General features: G+C 41.3%; 1 protein-coding gene across 5 annotated transcripts in view; it reads left to right on the forward strand.

The window, feature by feature from the left end:
- The window catches only part of LOC115084887 (cytochrome P450 2D15-like), a 72821-nt gene that overhangs the window by 17084 nt on the left and 39625 nt on the right, over positions 1-16112 (forward strand). For all 5 annotated transcript variants that reach the window (XR_003854664.1, XM_029590278.1, XM_029590277.1 and 2 more), the window contains exons 4-5: positions 3102-3262; positions 15462-15635. Coding sequence is in view for 4 of the 5 variants with exons in the window: in XM_029590278.1 (XP_029446138.1) it covers positions 3102-3262; positions 15462-15635 (335 nt within the window). In the remaining variant the exon portion in view is untranslated. The remainder of the gene's footprint in view (positions 1-3101; positions 3263-15461; positions 15636-16112) is intronic.

Consider the following 16112-nt stretch of genomic DNA (forward strand, 5'->3'; position numbering starts at 1 on the left):
TGATTTACTTTTTATTTCAGCTAATTCTTCTTCTTCAATAAGTGAAAAGTCAATAGTTGCAGTTGAAAGAAATAGATTTCTGATCCAATCATAATCTTGGATTTCAACATTTGGGAAGTAGTGATGAACTTTCTCTCTGAGCAATGCTAAATGGTCAACAATTAGTGAACTAATCTCACTTTTTAGCTCACAGCAGTTTTGGAAAACGTTTCAAAATTTCCTTCTGTCACTTTCCTTTTCCAAATTGCTATCTTGTCTCTCATAGCACAAATTTTATCTACCACTGTTAAAATATTTTCTCCTTTTCCTTGCATGCTACTGTTTGTTTTATTCAAGTGTTAAAATATGTTGGCAAGATATGCCAATTTTGTGCACCATACTTTGTTTTGAATTAGATCGCAGAATTAATTTTGCTGATTTTCCTCAAAAAGTTTAAGCATTATTTCCTTCAATTTGTATATATGACAAAGCACTCGACTTGAGAGCCAATGAACTTCTGTGTGGAGTATAAGGTTTTTAAATGTTGCTCCCATTTCTTCACAAATATGAGCAAATCTTGATTTAAGAGGTCTACTTTTAACGTAATTGACCATTTGAACCACTTGATCCCTAACTTATTCATAACTTGATCCATATAATTCATCCTATACCGATCGAATCTTGTAAACAGTTATGATGGCAATACCGAATGACTGTATATAAAACTCAACAGATAAATAAATAACCTTTCTTGTTTTGGTTTGCGCGACTAGTGCTTCGCTATGTGAAAAGCAATGAGTAATTATAATATTTTCATTCTCTTTCTTTATTAAAGCTGTAAAACCTTTGTTTGAACCAACCATTGAAGGAGCGCCATCTGTGCATATTCCTATACAATTTAACCATTGCAAATTATTTTCTTTCATGAAGCAATCTAATGTGTTAAATATATCTTCACCTCTAGTTCTCTTTGGAAGTTCTAGACAACTCAAGAATTGCTCAATAATTCTGTCAATATGAATGAAACGTATAAAAACCAGTAATTGTGCTAACCCACTGACATCTGTTGATTGTTCTAACTGCAATGTAAAAAGTATATTATCGTCTTGAAAAATATCCTTCATTTGAAGCTTAATGTCAGCAGACATGTCTTGAATACGTCTTCCAATTGTGTTATCTGCCAAAGGGATTTTATTAACTTCTATCTCAAATTCGGGCATAAACATTGTTCGAACAATAGCACAGCAAGATTCCTTTATAGTGGTTTTGGCAATATTTGGCAATTATTTGAGCAACCAAGTAACTTGTCTTTTGCGCTTTCTCTGATGTCTTCATTCTCTTGGTGAACGATGCAGTCTACTTCTTTATAGATTTTGAAAGTTCAATAAAGTATTCTACTGGCTTTTCTGACAAATGACTGTGTTTTGAGGTAAAATGTCACTTTATTTTGTTTGGTACCATATTTTCATTTGCAAGTATCACCCCACAAACTAAACATGGGGGACAAGGATTGTTTTCATTACCAGAAAATGTGAACCCCCGTTTTATATAATCTGCATTGTATAAACGAGGTGTGGAAATTTTTCCTATACTCTTCTTGCTTAGTAATGCGGACTGTTCAACAGTTGATTCTTGCGTAGTTTTCTCCATAGTCAAAACATTTTGTTCATCACAAATTTCTTCAGATTTTCTTTCCTTAATTAGAAACGTATCCATTTTACGGGTAACTTAACACCAATTTAATAAATAAAACTACAAATTTACCAGCACCAGCTCTCCAGCGATAAAATGAGACCATTCTGTGTTACACACATTGAGAAAACCCTGATGAAACAGATGGTTGTATGCAAGTCGGTATTGCTTATTTCATTTGGCCAACATTAGCGCTTCGTTGTGTGCAGTAAAATATTATAGCCGTGAACGTTTGAGTTGATGGTGCGGTGTCACTTGCTGTCACATGCGCGTGTCGCTGGAGGGGAGCGGCTTCCGATGTGCCGACTGCTATGTGGAACAGGCTTTAACGCGTTATGTTTGCACGACTTAACACTGCAGGCGACACACTAATGTGTCACGACACACGTTTTGGAAAGCTCTGGGCTAGGGAAATCCTACTTGAGTTCAGAGTTTAGTCTCTTGCACCCAGCCTGTGTCCTGGTCCCTTGGGGTGGAGACTCTGAGGGTCCCCGGATCTTACTCCTTCTTCCCGAACTCCTGATGCATGTGACTTCTCTGAGGGGAAAATCTGATAAAAACAGGTAACTGGCTACACCAGTCCAGCTTCCCTGTGAGGAGGGGTGGATCAAAATGCCCTCACAAACAAAAAAGGGGGAAACCTTCTTCACTGCCAAAGTCTCTCTGGCTGGGGTGATGCTGTCACTGATCTTGCTCCTTTTCTGGATTAGAAGGGTGGCTCATAGATCTTCATCTCCCTGACCTCTGGATTGGGTGCACTGTCCTTACCCAAAAGGGTGCAGGGATCACACCAGTCACTCTCACAATAATAGCTAAAAATCTCAATACAGTCTCTCTAAAAGAAGGCAGGTCTTCACAGGCAGGGTGTGCATTACTTGGAAACTCCTCAGCGATAAAAATATTCAGAGTGAGGTGAATAGGCCAAACCAATAGGGAAATCAAAACTATCTACTCACTCCTGTGCTTAATCAAAATGGCCACACCTGCTGCTGGCCTAGCCTCCACATCCCAAGTAGACTGAGATCTCCAATCACAGCCAGCCTCAAGAGGAGGGGCTGTATAAAAATAGTGTCCCTTCTACTAAGCTGTAAATTTCTAATGGTCAGGGATCTAGGGCCATCTAGAGGCCGACCAGGGGGTCACCACATGTCTTTGCTTGGTGGGGGGGCATTACATGCACTATGCTTATTTTGTCTTATTTTATAACAATATTTTATGATTGATCTTGTAACTCATTCTGAGTAGTGTCTTCATAGTATGATGACAATAAATGTAAATTAATTTTTGTTTCAAATTGTAATAGGTTGCAATGGGAGGTAAACAATTGGACCTGATTCAGACTCTCTCCGAGGATCCAAGTCAAGTAGTGTTGTAATTAATGGATTTTGATAGCACCTTATCCTATTTATTCTTGGACTATGTATTTTCAGGTCGGCCCTTTAATGCACGTTACCTACTATATGACTCTGTCAGCAAAGTGATAGCCTCCATGACATTGGGGGATCACTTTCAGTATGATGGTCAGAAGTTACAGAAGCTGCTGTATCTCCTCAATGAACACCTGGAGTTGGGAACAGGAACATGGTCCAAGGTACTATAGGCCTTACAGCTGTGATCAGTCAGCAAAATTGTATTTATTTTTTATTTGTTGATTTTTATATACTGACATTTGTCAGAACATCATGCCGGTTTAGATTGTAACAAAATACATTTTATTTCTTGTTCCATAGAAAGGCAATTGATTGATAAATTGCGCTGTCTTTTTTTTTTTCTGTTGACCAAAGTAATTGTCTCTTTGACCATAAAATGACTCTCACCTATCAAGCAGTGAAAACAAAGAATAATGTAGCTGTATTCAAAGTGAATTGAACCCCTCGCTCTGGAATCTGCTTTCATCCAGGACCAGCTCTAGACTAACTGGTACTATGTGCGACAACTGAAATTTGTGTCCCTTAACCCCACCTGGTGGCAGCTTGGGCACAGGACTTCCTCCTCCGGCAGTGGCTCTGGCACAGTATACCTATCTCTCACTCCCAATATTTCCCTCGCCCTCACCCTCTGTCTACCATCTGTATCCCCTCTGCCCTGCTCTTTCTACCTGCCTAAAGTGCCCAACATCCCCCTCTCCCTAGTTTCATCTTCCTTTCTCTCTCCTTTCCTGCCCTGAAGTATCCCTCCCCCCCCTCTTTCTTGTTTCTCCTCCTCCTTGCGGGCTGATCCTTTACCTGCCATCACAGATAGAAGTCTGTTTCCTCCTGCTTGCAGACATCCTATGTAAGAATGCAGGAGGGAGGGCACAGTGGCAGCGGCACTCTGAGTATAGCAACCTGTGCACACCCCAAAAGCTGTCTGGTTGGAATAGACACCTCTGGATCCATGGGGTTGAGTAGAGGAGGTACATTGGCTCTTGGACAGAACAGTTCATCCAACATCTGTAGCAAAAAAAATTTGAGGGAGGGAGGGAATCTTTGAGAAATATGAGAAAGTACTACTTTACTATGATGGCTCTGGATGCCTGGAATCGCCTACCAACAGAACTATAACAGATTTCAAGCATACTTGGAATAGATTATAGGGGGTAGTGGTAAATCGGAGGGGGAGAAAGAGTGAGGCCTGGGTTTTGGTTTAGGGGTAAGGCCCTGTTGCCCTCTTTAAAAGAGGTATCATAACTCTTTAATACCCAGAGTGGAAAAATACAATACCACCCCTTCATTGTGTACTGATTGCTTTCTATGGGTAGAGAGATTGCAGAGAGCCCGGTAGGGAAATATCAGCATTTCTCTTGCAGAAAAGAGTGAAAAAGTGGTTGGGTTAGGGATTCCCAAGAGAAGGTGTCCTGAGATATGAGCAAAGGGAGTCCTAAGACAGGATAATTCCGTATCTGAAGCAAGTCAAGATTTGATAAAGCCAGAAAGAAAGTGATTATCAAGGATACATGAAGAATTGAGTAAGGAGTAGGTAACTGTGATGATAAGCAAAAATATTTTCAGTGTCCCAGGTCCCCCTGCAGTGAGAGGAGGAGAATGTAGAGGTTTCTTGGAGCTGAGAGTTAATGCATTTCCCCCATAGTCTGAGTAAGGAGTGGAGAAAGCAATCCCCTCATTTATTACTTCTGACCTGTTCGAATGTGTCAATAGGACACACTGATGCCAGCATTGTGTTTGTCCACCAGCTGCTCAGTGAGTAATATTCATGTAGATAAGTTGTACTAATTGTGGTGATCAAGAAGTAAGATGGGAGAATTAGAATGTACAGCAGTGAATGATGACATAGACTTAATTGGCATCTGAGACATGGTGGAAGGAGGATAACCAATGGGACAGTGCTATATCAGGGTAGAAATTATATCGCAATGATAGAGAGGAGCACCCGGGGAGGCGGCGTAGCATTATGTCAGGGATGGCATAGAGTCAACAGGATAAACATCTTGAATGAGACTAAATGCATAATTGAATCTTTTATGGGTAGAAATCCCTTGTGTGTTGGGGGAAGACTATAGTGATAGGAGTATACTTCCGTCCACCCAGTCAAGATGGTGAGATGGACAGTGAAATGCTAAGAGAAATTAGGGAAGCTAACCAAATTTGTAGTGCGGTAATACCCCAGTATTGACTGGGTAAATGTATCATCGGTACATGCTAGAGATATAAAGTTCCTGGATGGAATAAATGACATTTTCAGGAACTGACAAGAGAGGGAGCAATATTAGATCTAATTCCCAGTGGAGCACAGGATTTGGTGAGAGAGGTAATGGTGGTGGGGCCGCTTGGCAATAGTGATCATAATATGATCAAATTTGAATTAATGACTGGAAGGGGGACAGTAAGCAAATCCATGGCTCTTGTGCTAAACTTTCAAAAGGGAAACTTTGATAAAATGAGAAAAATAGAAAAAAACTGAAAGGAGCAGCTACAAAGGTAAAAAGTGTGCAAGAGGCATGGTCATTGTTAAAAAAAACCAAACAAACAAAAACACATCCTAGAAGCACAGTCCAGATGTATTCCACACATTAAGAAAGATGGAAAGAAGGCAAAACGATTACCGGCATGGGTAAAAGGGGAGGTGAAAAGCTACTTTAGCCAAAAGATCTTCATTCAAAAATTGGAAGAAGGATCCAACAGAAGAAAATAGGATAATGCATAAGCATTGGCAAGTTAAATGAAAGACATTAATAAGACAGGCTAAGAGAGAATTTGAAAAGAAGTTGGCCATAGAGGCAAAAACTCACAGTAAAAACTTTTTAAAATATATCTGAAGTAGAAAGTCTGTGAGGGAGTCAGTTGGACCGTTAGATGATCGAGGGGTTAAAAGGGCACTTAGAGAAGATAAGGCCATTGCGGAAAGATTAAATGATTTCTTTGCTTCGGTGTTTACTGAAGAGGATGTTGGGGAGGTACCCGTACTGGAGAAGGTTTTCATGGGTAATGATTCAGATGGACTGAACCAAATCACGGTGAACCTAGAAGATGTGGTAGGCCTGATTGACAAACTGAAGAGTAGTAAATCACCTGGACCAGATGGTATACACCCCAGGGTTCTGAAGGAACTAAAAAATGAAATTTCAGACCTATTAGTAAAAATTTGTAACCTATCATTAAAATCATCCATTGTACCTGAAGACTGGAGGATAGCAAATGTAACCCCAATATTTAAAAAGGGCTCCAGGGGCAATCCGGAAAACTACAGACCAGTTAGCCTGACTTCAGTACCAGGAAAAATAGTGGAAAGTGTTCTAAATATCAACATCACAGAACATATAGAAAGACATGGTTTAATGGAACAAAGTCAGCATGGCTTTACCCAAGGCAAGTCTTGCCTCACAAATCTGCTTCACTTTTTTGAAGGAGTTAATAAACATGTGGATAAAGGTGAACCAGTAGATGTAGTGTACTTGGATTTTCAAAAGGTGTTTCACAAAGTTCCTCATGAGAGGCTTCTAGGAAAAGTAAAAAGTCATGGGATAAGTGGCGATGTTCTTTCTTGGATTACAAACTGGCTAAAAGACAGGAAACCGAGTAGGATTAAATGGACAATTTTCTCAGTGGAAAGGAGTGGGCAGTGGAGTGCCTCAGGGATCTGTATTGGGACCCTTACTTTTCAATATATTTATAAATGATCTGGAAAGAAATACAATGAGTGAGGTAATCAAATTTGCAGATGATACAAAATTGTTCAGAGTAGTTAAATGACAAGCAGATTGTGATAAATTGCAGGAAGACCCTGTGAGCTGGAAAATTGGGCATCAAAATCGCAGATGAAATTTAATGTGGATAAGTGCAAGGTGATGCATATAGGGAACAATAACCCATGCTATAGTTACACAATGTTAGTTTCCATATTAGGTGCTACCACCCAAGAAAGAGATCTAGGCATCATATGGATAACACATTGAAATCATTGGTTGTGTGCTGCGGCAGTCAAAAAAGCAAACAGAATGTTGGAAATTATTAGAAAGGGAATGGTGAATAAAACAGAAAATGTCATAATGCCTCTGTATTGCTCCATGGTGAGACCTCATCTTGAATACTGTGTACAATTCTGGTCGCCGCATCTCAAGAAAGATATAGTTGCGATGGAGAAAGTACAGAGAAGGGCGACCAAACTGATAAGGGGAATGGAACAGCTCCCCTATGAGGAAAGACTAAAGAAGTTAGGACTTTTCAGCTTGAAGAAGAGACAGCTGAGGGGTGATATGATAGAGGTGTTTAAAATCATGAGAGGTCTAGAACGGGTAGATGTGAATCACTTACTTACTCTTTCAGATAATAGGATTAGGGGGCACTCCATGAAGTTAGCAAGTAGCACATTTAAAACTAATTGGAGGAAGTTCTTTTTCACTCAACGCACAATTAAACTCTGGAATTTGTTGCCAGAGGATGTGGTTAGTGCAGTTAGTATAGCTGCGTTTAAAAAAGAATTGGATAAGTTCTTGGAGAAGTCCATTACCTGCTATTAATTAAGTTGACTAAGAAAATAGCCACTGCTATTACTACCAACAGTAACATGGAATAGACTTAATTTTTGTGTACTTGCCAGGTTCTTATGGCCTGGATTGGCCACTGTTGGAAACAAGATGCTGGGCTTGATGGACCGTTGGTCTGACCCTGTATGGCATGTTCTTAACTGTAAAATCATCCTGCCCTATATCTATAGGAGCCAAGAAGAGCTCCTGGATTATTTGTGTAACTGTTTTCATTACTATACATTTCTTCAGTTAAGAGAGTATTTGTCTCTTCGAGCCACAAATCCAGTCTCCCGTGTGTTTAGAGAGAAAACAATAGCTGGAGCTCTGCATGCATGTGTCCTCTTTCACTGGAAGGACCTGAAAATATTGTATTCCTTCTTCCCCCTCCTCCAATGAGGTAAGAACTCCTGTTTATCTTTTCATGTGATAAGTAGGCCAGGGTTACATAGGAATGATAACGCATATGACCATCTACCCAAAATGGTAGAAGGCCCAGAGAAGAAGTCTGAAAAGCCAAGTTACTTTGAGCAGCTGTATGATGGCATCAGGCTCCCAGAGAAATATAACAAGGTCAATTGGATTGGGGGGCAGGGGAGTGCAGTAGGGACTGGTATGCTCTTGAGGGGAGGTGAAAGGCTGCATAGTATGGGAGGCAGGACAACTTGGCTATGCTCTAGAGCGGTGGTTCCCAAACCTGTCAGCCAGTCTGGTTTTCATGAGATCCATAATGAATATGTACACAATAAAATTTGCATGCTGTGGAGACAGTGCATGCAAATTTATCTCATGCATATTCATTGTGGGTATCCTGAAAACCAGACTGGCTGGGGGTCCTCCAGGCAGGATTGCTCTAGAGTCCCTGCAGACTGTCACCTTTGGATGTTTGATACCAAACCTCCAAAGCACCAAAATATTCTGGGGAATTTTATAAGATTAACAATCAAATCACATTTAATGCCCCATGAATGTCTTTTCTCTAATTATGTAAAACAACATTTTTTTGCTCAACAAACATGAGTCATCTCTTGAATCAAAGGAAAGAATCTGAAGGCTGCCGAGTCTTATCTGGCTCTTGTAGCCTGCCTGTTTTAATAAAAAAAATTTTTTTGAAAGATGGAGGAAGGGTTTCGTATATATGAGTTTTGAACCCCCACAGGGTGAACTCAATTCATGTGTGTATAATCATAAACCAAACCTCCTCCATCCAATATTATTTTCTTAAATTGCGTGCAACAAGGTGAAACTGCATGTGTGATTTTTTTCTCTTTTTTTTTCCTCTTTTTTCTTTAAAATATCGTTATCAACAGACTTTGTAAAGTATACTTTAAATGTCCCGACTTATCTGGTAAAGCTGAAAAACCCGACGTAGCCACGTTTCTGGTCCACGAAAGAACCTTTCCTCGGGGGATATTCTCCTATTTTAGATCAGTTGGTGTACCAAGACAGAATGTAATATTGTTGTCTTTCTTCAAGGCGCCATTACACGCTCTTCCATTCTTAAACGCTACTCACTAACCACCACAGCTTTTAACCTGAGCACACAGATGGCTCCATGACTAATTACAACGCCCGTTGCTATGACGTATTGACGTCTGATTCAAATCAATGAACCCCTGGGGAACTTCAAATCATTTAATCCCTGGGGAACTTGAGTTTTCAGAGTAAAAATCCAGAATGCCTCACGTTTGTTCAGTAAACCTTCCCGATCTCCACCTCTCAGTGTCGCTGGCACATGATCGATTACCGTCCATTTTAATTCACTGTACGAGTGACCTTGCTGCACACAATGTGTGACTATGGGTGCTGTCAATGTGGATGTATTCAATTTAGATTTGTGTTCATTTAATCTTACTCTGATCTTGCAGGTCGTCCTGCCCACATACACCCGAGGACAAGGGCAAATAATCGCATAAACTACATGGTCCGAGTTACATGATGTATTATGTTTCTGGTAGACTCGATAACCTGTCACAGGTTCTTGCCAAATCTGACCATCAATGCTGTTTGTACAGTGAAGACAATGTCCACACCGTAAATGTCCTTTAATCGAAACTTGTGGATGCGGCAAAGATTGTGCGTGTACGAGTTTATCTTTAATGTTGGCCCCACGAGTGGTTACAATAAGTGGTGTGTCTTTATAAAAATGTCATGTAAAGCTAATACATGCCAGTGACGGCGTATCGATGCTGAAATGACATTCGTAGCCACTGATTGTTTCAGTACACAGACAAGTTGCAGATCCTGTTTAGAAGGTTTGTACTGCAGGAGACTCTGCCTATCCGAATATTTTGCCCTTTTGTAAGCCTTCTTAATGGCACCATAGTCACACATTGTGTGCAGCAAGGTCACTCGTACAGTGAATTAAAATGGACGGTAATCGATCATGTGCCAGCGACACTGAGAGGTGGAGATCAGGAAGGTTTACTGAACAAACGTGAGGCATTCTGGATTTTTACTCTGAAAACGCAAGTTCCCCAGGGATTAAATGAAGCGCTAGATTGGGTTTCATTGATTTGAATCAGACGTCAATACGTCACAGCAACGGGCGTTGTGATTGGTCATGGAGCCATCTGTGTGCTCAGGTTAAAAGCTGTGGTGGTTAGTGAGTAGCGTTTAAGAATGGAAGAGCGTGTAATGGCGCCTTGAAGAAAGACAACAATATTACATTCTGTCTTGGTACACCGAATGATCTAAAATAGGAGAATATCCCCTGAGGAAAGGGTCTTTCGAGGACCAGAAACGTGGCTACGTCGGGTTTTTCAGCGTTACCAGATAAGTCGGGACATTTAAAGTATACTTTACAAAGTCTGTTGAAACGATATTTTAAAGAAAAAGGAGGAAAAAAAAGAGAAAAAAATCACACATGCAGTTTCACCTTGTTGCACGCAATTTAAGAAAATAATATTGGATGGAGGAGGTTTGGTTCATGATTATACACACATGAATTGAGTTAACCCTGTGGGGGTTCAAAACTCATATATATGAAACCCTTCCTCAATCTTTCAAAAAAAATTTTTTTTTTTTTTAATTAAAACAGGCAGGCTACAAGAGCCAGATAAGACTCGGTAGCCTTCAGTGAATATCCTTTGATTCAAGAGATGACTCATGTTTGAGCAAAAAAATTTTGTTTTACATAATTAGAGAAAAGACATTCATGGGGCATTAAATGTGATTTGATTGTTAACCTTTGGATGTTTGACATCTGTGAGATCTTATTAGCACATAGACTGGTGGTAAGGGTAAGGAAGGATTCATATTCTAAAGTCTTTAACATCCCTTCTCCCTCTGTTCTAGTGCCTGCATTATGTTCCTATCTATGCCCATCCCTATTCTACTATTATTCTTTAACACATCTATCAGACCAATTCATAGATGTGCTCTGCTACATTTCAAACAACCACAATAATCTATCTCATACCTCTATTCTTTATGGCTATCCCCTTTGTGATCATTAACTTTTATGGCTATCCCCTTTGTGATCATTAACTTGTGTTAATGTATTCTGCCTTGAGGCGACTGTTTTAATGTATTTCCGCCCTGGAGGCGACTGTTCAGTTCCTTGTAAACCGGTGCGATATGTATTCTTTACAGGAACATCGGTATATAAAATTAAAAATAAATAAATAAATAAATAAATCCTGTAAAGATTGAAATTGATACAACTGCAGTTGTAATTAACTTGTCATTTGCCTTGTGGCCATTGTTTGAGAAAAGAAGGAATATAAAATGTCTATAAAATAAACAAATAACGAGAGCATAGAGTAGTGTAGGTGGGACAACTGAAGAGATTGGATGGACCAAATGATCTTTACTAGTCCAAAGGTACTATATAACTTTGCTAGCTCAAATAACATAATGCAATGCATGTACTGTATATTTTTCTGCAGATAAGCAGGCTGAATTAGCCATAGTGCCTGGGGAACGTCCTTCGGTCCTCTAGGGTAGTGCTCTCTGTGCTCCCCAAAGCACAGAGAGCTGTGCCCATATGTGATCTCTTCCCTGCGGCTCCCAGCCTGCCTCAGCTGCAAGAGCCCAAAGACTCATCAGCTCCAAGACCCAGCAGGGGTTTTAGGAGCACCCCAACCATCTCCACCACTAATAGTGAGAGGAAGACTCTCCCATTTTACCATCTCTGGGAGGTAATCACGACCATCAAGGAAAAGATCCTCAGATCGCTTTACCAGTACTGCATCTGCTGGCTTCCCATCTCCTTGCAGGATCAGGGATCTTATTTCCCATTTTTTCTTATGCCCAAGAAGTTGGAAGGAATTTACCTCATCTGGAGGCTGCAGATACCCAACAGTTTCCCTCACAATGGGAGGGGCAAAAGGACCTCCATCACATACACTCTATCCCCTTTATAACCCAACGTCAGGAGGAGTGTGAGGTACCCAAAGGAAGCACATGCCAATTCTTCCATCCACCGTATCTTTGGGCAGTGTGCCCTTACTTCCAGCTCAATGGACACTACTTTGATTACAAGGTACTCCCATTTGAATGGGTGCTGTATCTGAGGGTCGTCTTCAACTGCCTAGCGGCATTTATGGCCCATCTCAGGAAAGGGGGATTACAACTACTTCCTTGTCCTATCAACTGATGATGGGTTGCCCTGGATCCATCCCCCCTGTCACGGACAAAGACCATGAACACGGGGAGAGATCTCCAGGTGACGTACCCTATGCTGACTGCAGGCACCTCGAACAGCTCAAGAACAGTCAGATTCAGCTGTGCCAAGGGAAACATCAGGTCAGTGCTTGCGACCCATTCCGGCTACCCCAGCAAAGACCACCTAATATAGGACATGCACCTCATCTTGTGTGTGGAAGGACGGCAATGCATCTTAGTTCCTGTCCCGCTCATGTTGAGACCCGTCCAGAAGCAAATCACGTTCTCACTCTTATTTATTTATTTATTTATTTATAATTTTTATATACCGGAATTCCTGTATACAATACAAATCAGTCCGGTTTACATGCTCTTATGTGACCCAGGCTACCGCGGTACACCCACCTAGCCCATCTATCCAGCAGGCAGACAGAGCCCCTGGGATACACTCGGGACCTGTTACTAGGAGAAAGAGGATCCCTGTACATTTCCCTCCATCTGATAACATGGAGATTGAGAGGACAGTATTAACATACCTGGAACTGCCACTTCCAATTCAAGATGTATTGGTGTCTTCCAGGCAGTACTCCACCAGGAAAAACTACCAAGTCAAGTAGATCAGATACTTAAAGTGGTGCAAAGAGCATGGAGTAGATCCCTTCTCCTGCCCTCCGGAACATCTGCTGGAGTACCTTCACTCCCTGTATCAGGTGGGACTGGCAACGGCATCTGTCAGAGTACATGTCAGTGCCATTGCAGCTTACCACCTCCCACACAATGGCTCGCCAGTGTCGTGCCATCTTTTTGTCTCTAGATTCATGAAAGGCATTCTTCATCTGTGCCCACCAATCCAAAAGTTGCCAGTTCCATGGGATCTCAACCTAGTGCTAGAACAGTTAATACTAATGCTCTTCGAACCTATGGACAGCAGTCACATAAGGTATCACTCCTGGAAAGTCCTCTTTCTTGTTGCTCTTACCTCAGCAAGGAGGGTCAGTGAGCTGCAAGTGTTGGATCACTATTCACCATACCTGGAGTGCTATCATGACAAAATGACATTAAGAACTCATTCATCCTTTCTTCCTAAGGTGGTATTGGCATTCCACCTTAACCAGACAATCACCTTACCAACCTTCTTCCTGAAGCTGCACAAATCTGAAGCAGAAAGATGGCTTCACACATAGGCTAAGGCACGTTTGCAATCCAATCACAAGCAACGTTTGCATTTGGAGTCCAGGGCTTCAACCCGAATGCTCCCGGACTCCCTGTCTCCAAGAGAACCCTATCGTCTTGGATCTTCCAAAGAATCTTGTTCTGTTACGATAGAAGAGCAGAAATCTTGTCTGCCTCTCCAAAAGCACACCAAGTCAGAGCGATGGCGGCCTCCATGGCCCACCTAAGCAAGGTACCCATTCAGGATATATGCAAAGTTGTAATATGGTTGTCGCTGTATACCTTCACGTCACACTATTGTCTCAACCAGCAGGTGGTGGCAGATGCTGTGGTGGGCCGAGTCATCCTTTTGGCAGGAACAACTAAAGAGACTGTTTGCAGCAGTGTACCAGGTTGAACATCCCTTCTACAACAATCAGAATGGACTATGCACCACTTCCAGAGACCATGCGGCGGCTCAACCTTCCAGCTGGGTATGCCCAGGCAGTATGGTTAATTCAGCCTGCTTATCTGTGGGGGAAAAAGCAAGTTTGCTTACCTTAAATGGTGTTTTCTGTAGATAGCAGAGTGAATTAGCCATGCTAACCCACTCTCCTCCCCGGACAGTCTCCTAACCGTAGAGTACAAGCTTGGATAACAGACTGAGGCAGGCTGGGAGCCACGGGGGAGAGGTCACACATGGGCACATAGAGCAGAGCTCTGCGTGCTTTGAGGAGCTCCACCACCTAGAGGGCTGGAGGACATTCCCCAAGTAGTATGATTAATTCACCCTGCTATCTACGGAAAACATCATTTACAGTAAGCAAACTTGCTTTTACTAACTCCCATGAGCACTTTTGATATACTTCACAAAATATTAAGGACACATTTTTCATATATGGTGCTTGAAAAAATTTTGTACACTTGCACAGCATTGCCAAGTAGTGTGTCAGGTAGCAATTTTGAGAAAATGGTACATCATACATGTGCACTTTTGAGTTAAGAGACTGAAGGGAGAATATGCTGGTCATGGTCACAAAAGGAGTTGTTGGTAATTCTAGGGACATCAGAAACACGCGTAGTTTGGATTTCTGAGCAGGCACCTAAATTATGGAATTCTCTTCCAGATGAAGTCCACTTCCAAAAGTGTTAAATGACATTTAGGAAGAGTATAAAGACATGGTTGCTTAGGGAAATTATCCTTAATTATGAAAAAGTGAGCAGCAGCTTCAGAGTTTCAGCGAGTGGGCAGCAAGAAGACATTTGTATATTTGTGTTTACATTTAATTATGATGGTGTATTTTAAATATTGTTTTGTTATGATGATTTGATGTTTGTCTAATTTCAGGATTTTTTTTATCTGTTGTATTTTATTTGGTTTAATATTCTGCCTTTCAGGCACTTAAAAGCAGATTACATTCAGATACTCTAGGTATTTCCCCATCCCCAGAGTCAACAAACAATCAGGCTGATACAGTAAAAAATGCAGGAGAGCTGGCGCCCAGGCATCTCTCCTAGGTGCGCGATTCTCTATTTAAATGAGGTGTCGCGCTAATAAGGAGGCACTAGGCTCAATAATGCATCCCTAGCACCTCCTTATTAGCGAAGAGGTGGCTGTCAGCAGGTCCTAACAACTGACGCTCTATTTTACTGGTGTCTGTTTCCGAACCCACGGACAGCCATGACGGTAAAATTGAGCATCCGTTTTTCTAACCTGCTGACTGGCGGGCACATTTTTTTTTTTCAAATTTTTGGTTCCTCTGACTTAATATCGCTAGGATATTAAGTCGGACGGTGGTATTTTATGCTTTTCTATACACTTTTCCAGGTTGCTCAGAATTTAATGCCTGCCCTTGAGAAGGCGTTACTTTCAATAGGCAACTAACTAATAGGCTCATCAACATGCATTTGCATGTGATAAGTACTATTAGGGATAATAGACGCACGGCCAATCACATGGTAAATGGTGCGCTCAGCCGAGCACACTGTTCTGTATCTGCCTGAATGCTCTTGCTTCTAGCTCTTCTATACTTGCTGTAGATTTAGGATCTTTTCCTTTGTTTCCTAGATTCTAACCTTTGCACCCTACCTAAGGCATGTGCCTGGGCCTCATCAGAAGCTTATAAAATGCATACATGATCTCTTTGGTTTCATAAAGGAGATCATTAGAGAGCACAAGGAGAGCTGGGACCCAGCCCAGAAAAGGGATTATATTGATGCTTTTCTGGAAGAAATAGAAAAGGTAAATATCAATGGTTAAAGATCATCTTTGGAGCTGCACTCTTTCCCTTTCTTCTCTCTCTTCTTTCCTTCTTCCCTTTTTGCCTTTTCTCTCTGCTTTTTTTCCACTCTTGATCGGTCTTTCTCTGTCATTTTTTCTCATACCTGTTTTTCTCTTCATCATCATTATCATTGTTTCACACTTTTCCAACAAGAGAGCTCAAGCATGTTACAGCAGGTCGTCGTTTACTAGGGATGTGCATTTGTTTAATATGAATGCACTAAATTGGATGAATGAGACTATTTTCAGTTCATTGTACATGGAACGAACCAAAAATGGTCTCTCATGAAAACACCCTAAAATTTTCAGGCATTTTCTTTTTTGAAAACAAAACAAAAAAACAAACAGCCTTCCAGCCCTTCTACCATCCCCTCCAAAAGCCATGTAGGTTAGACCAAGTCCAGCCAGGGCCTGCCTGGGCTCCTCTGACCCCCTCTT

This window comes from Rhinatrema bivittatum, chromosome 2, assembly GCF_901001135.1.
Source record: "Rhinatrema bivittatum chromosome 2, aRhiBiv1.1, whole genome shotgun sequence".
Lineage (NCBI taxonomy): Eukaryota > Metazoa > Chordata > Amphibia > Gymnophiona > Rhinatrematidae > Rhinatrema > Rhinatrema bivittatum.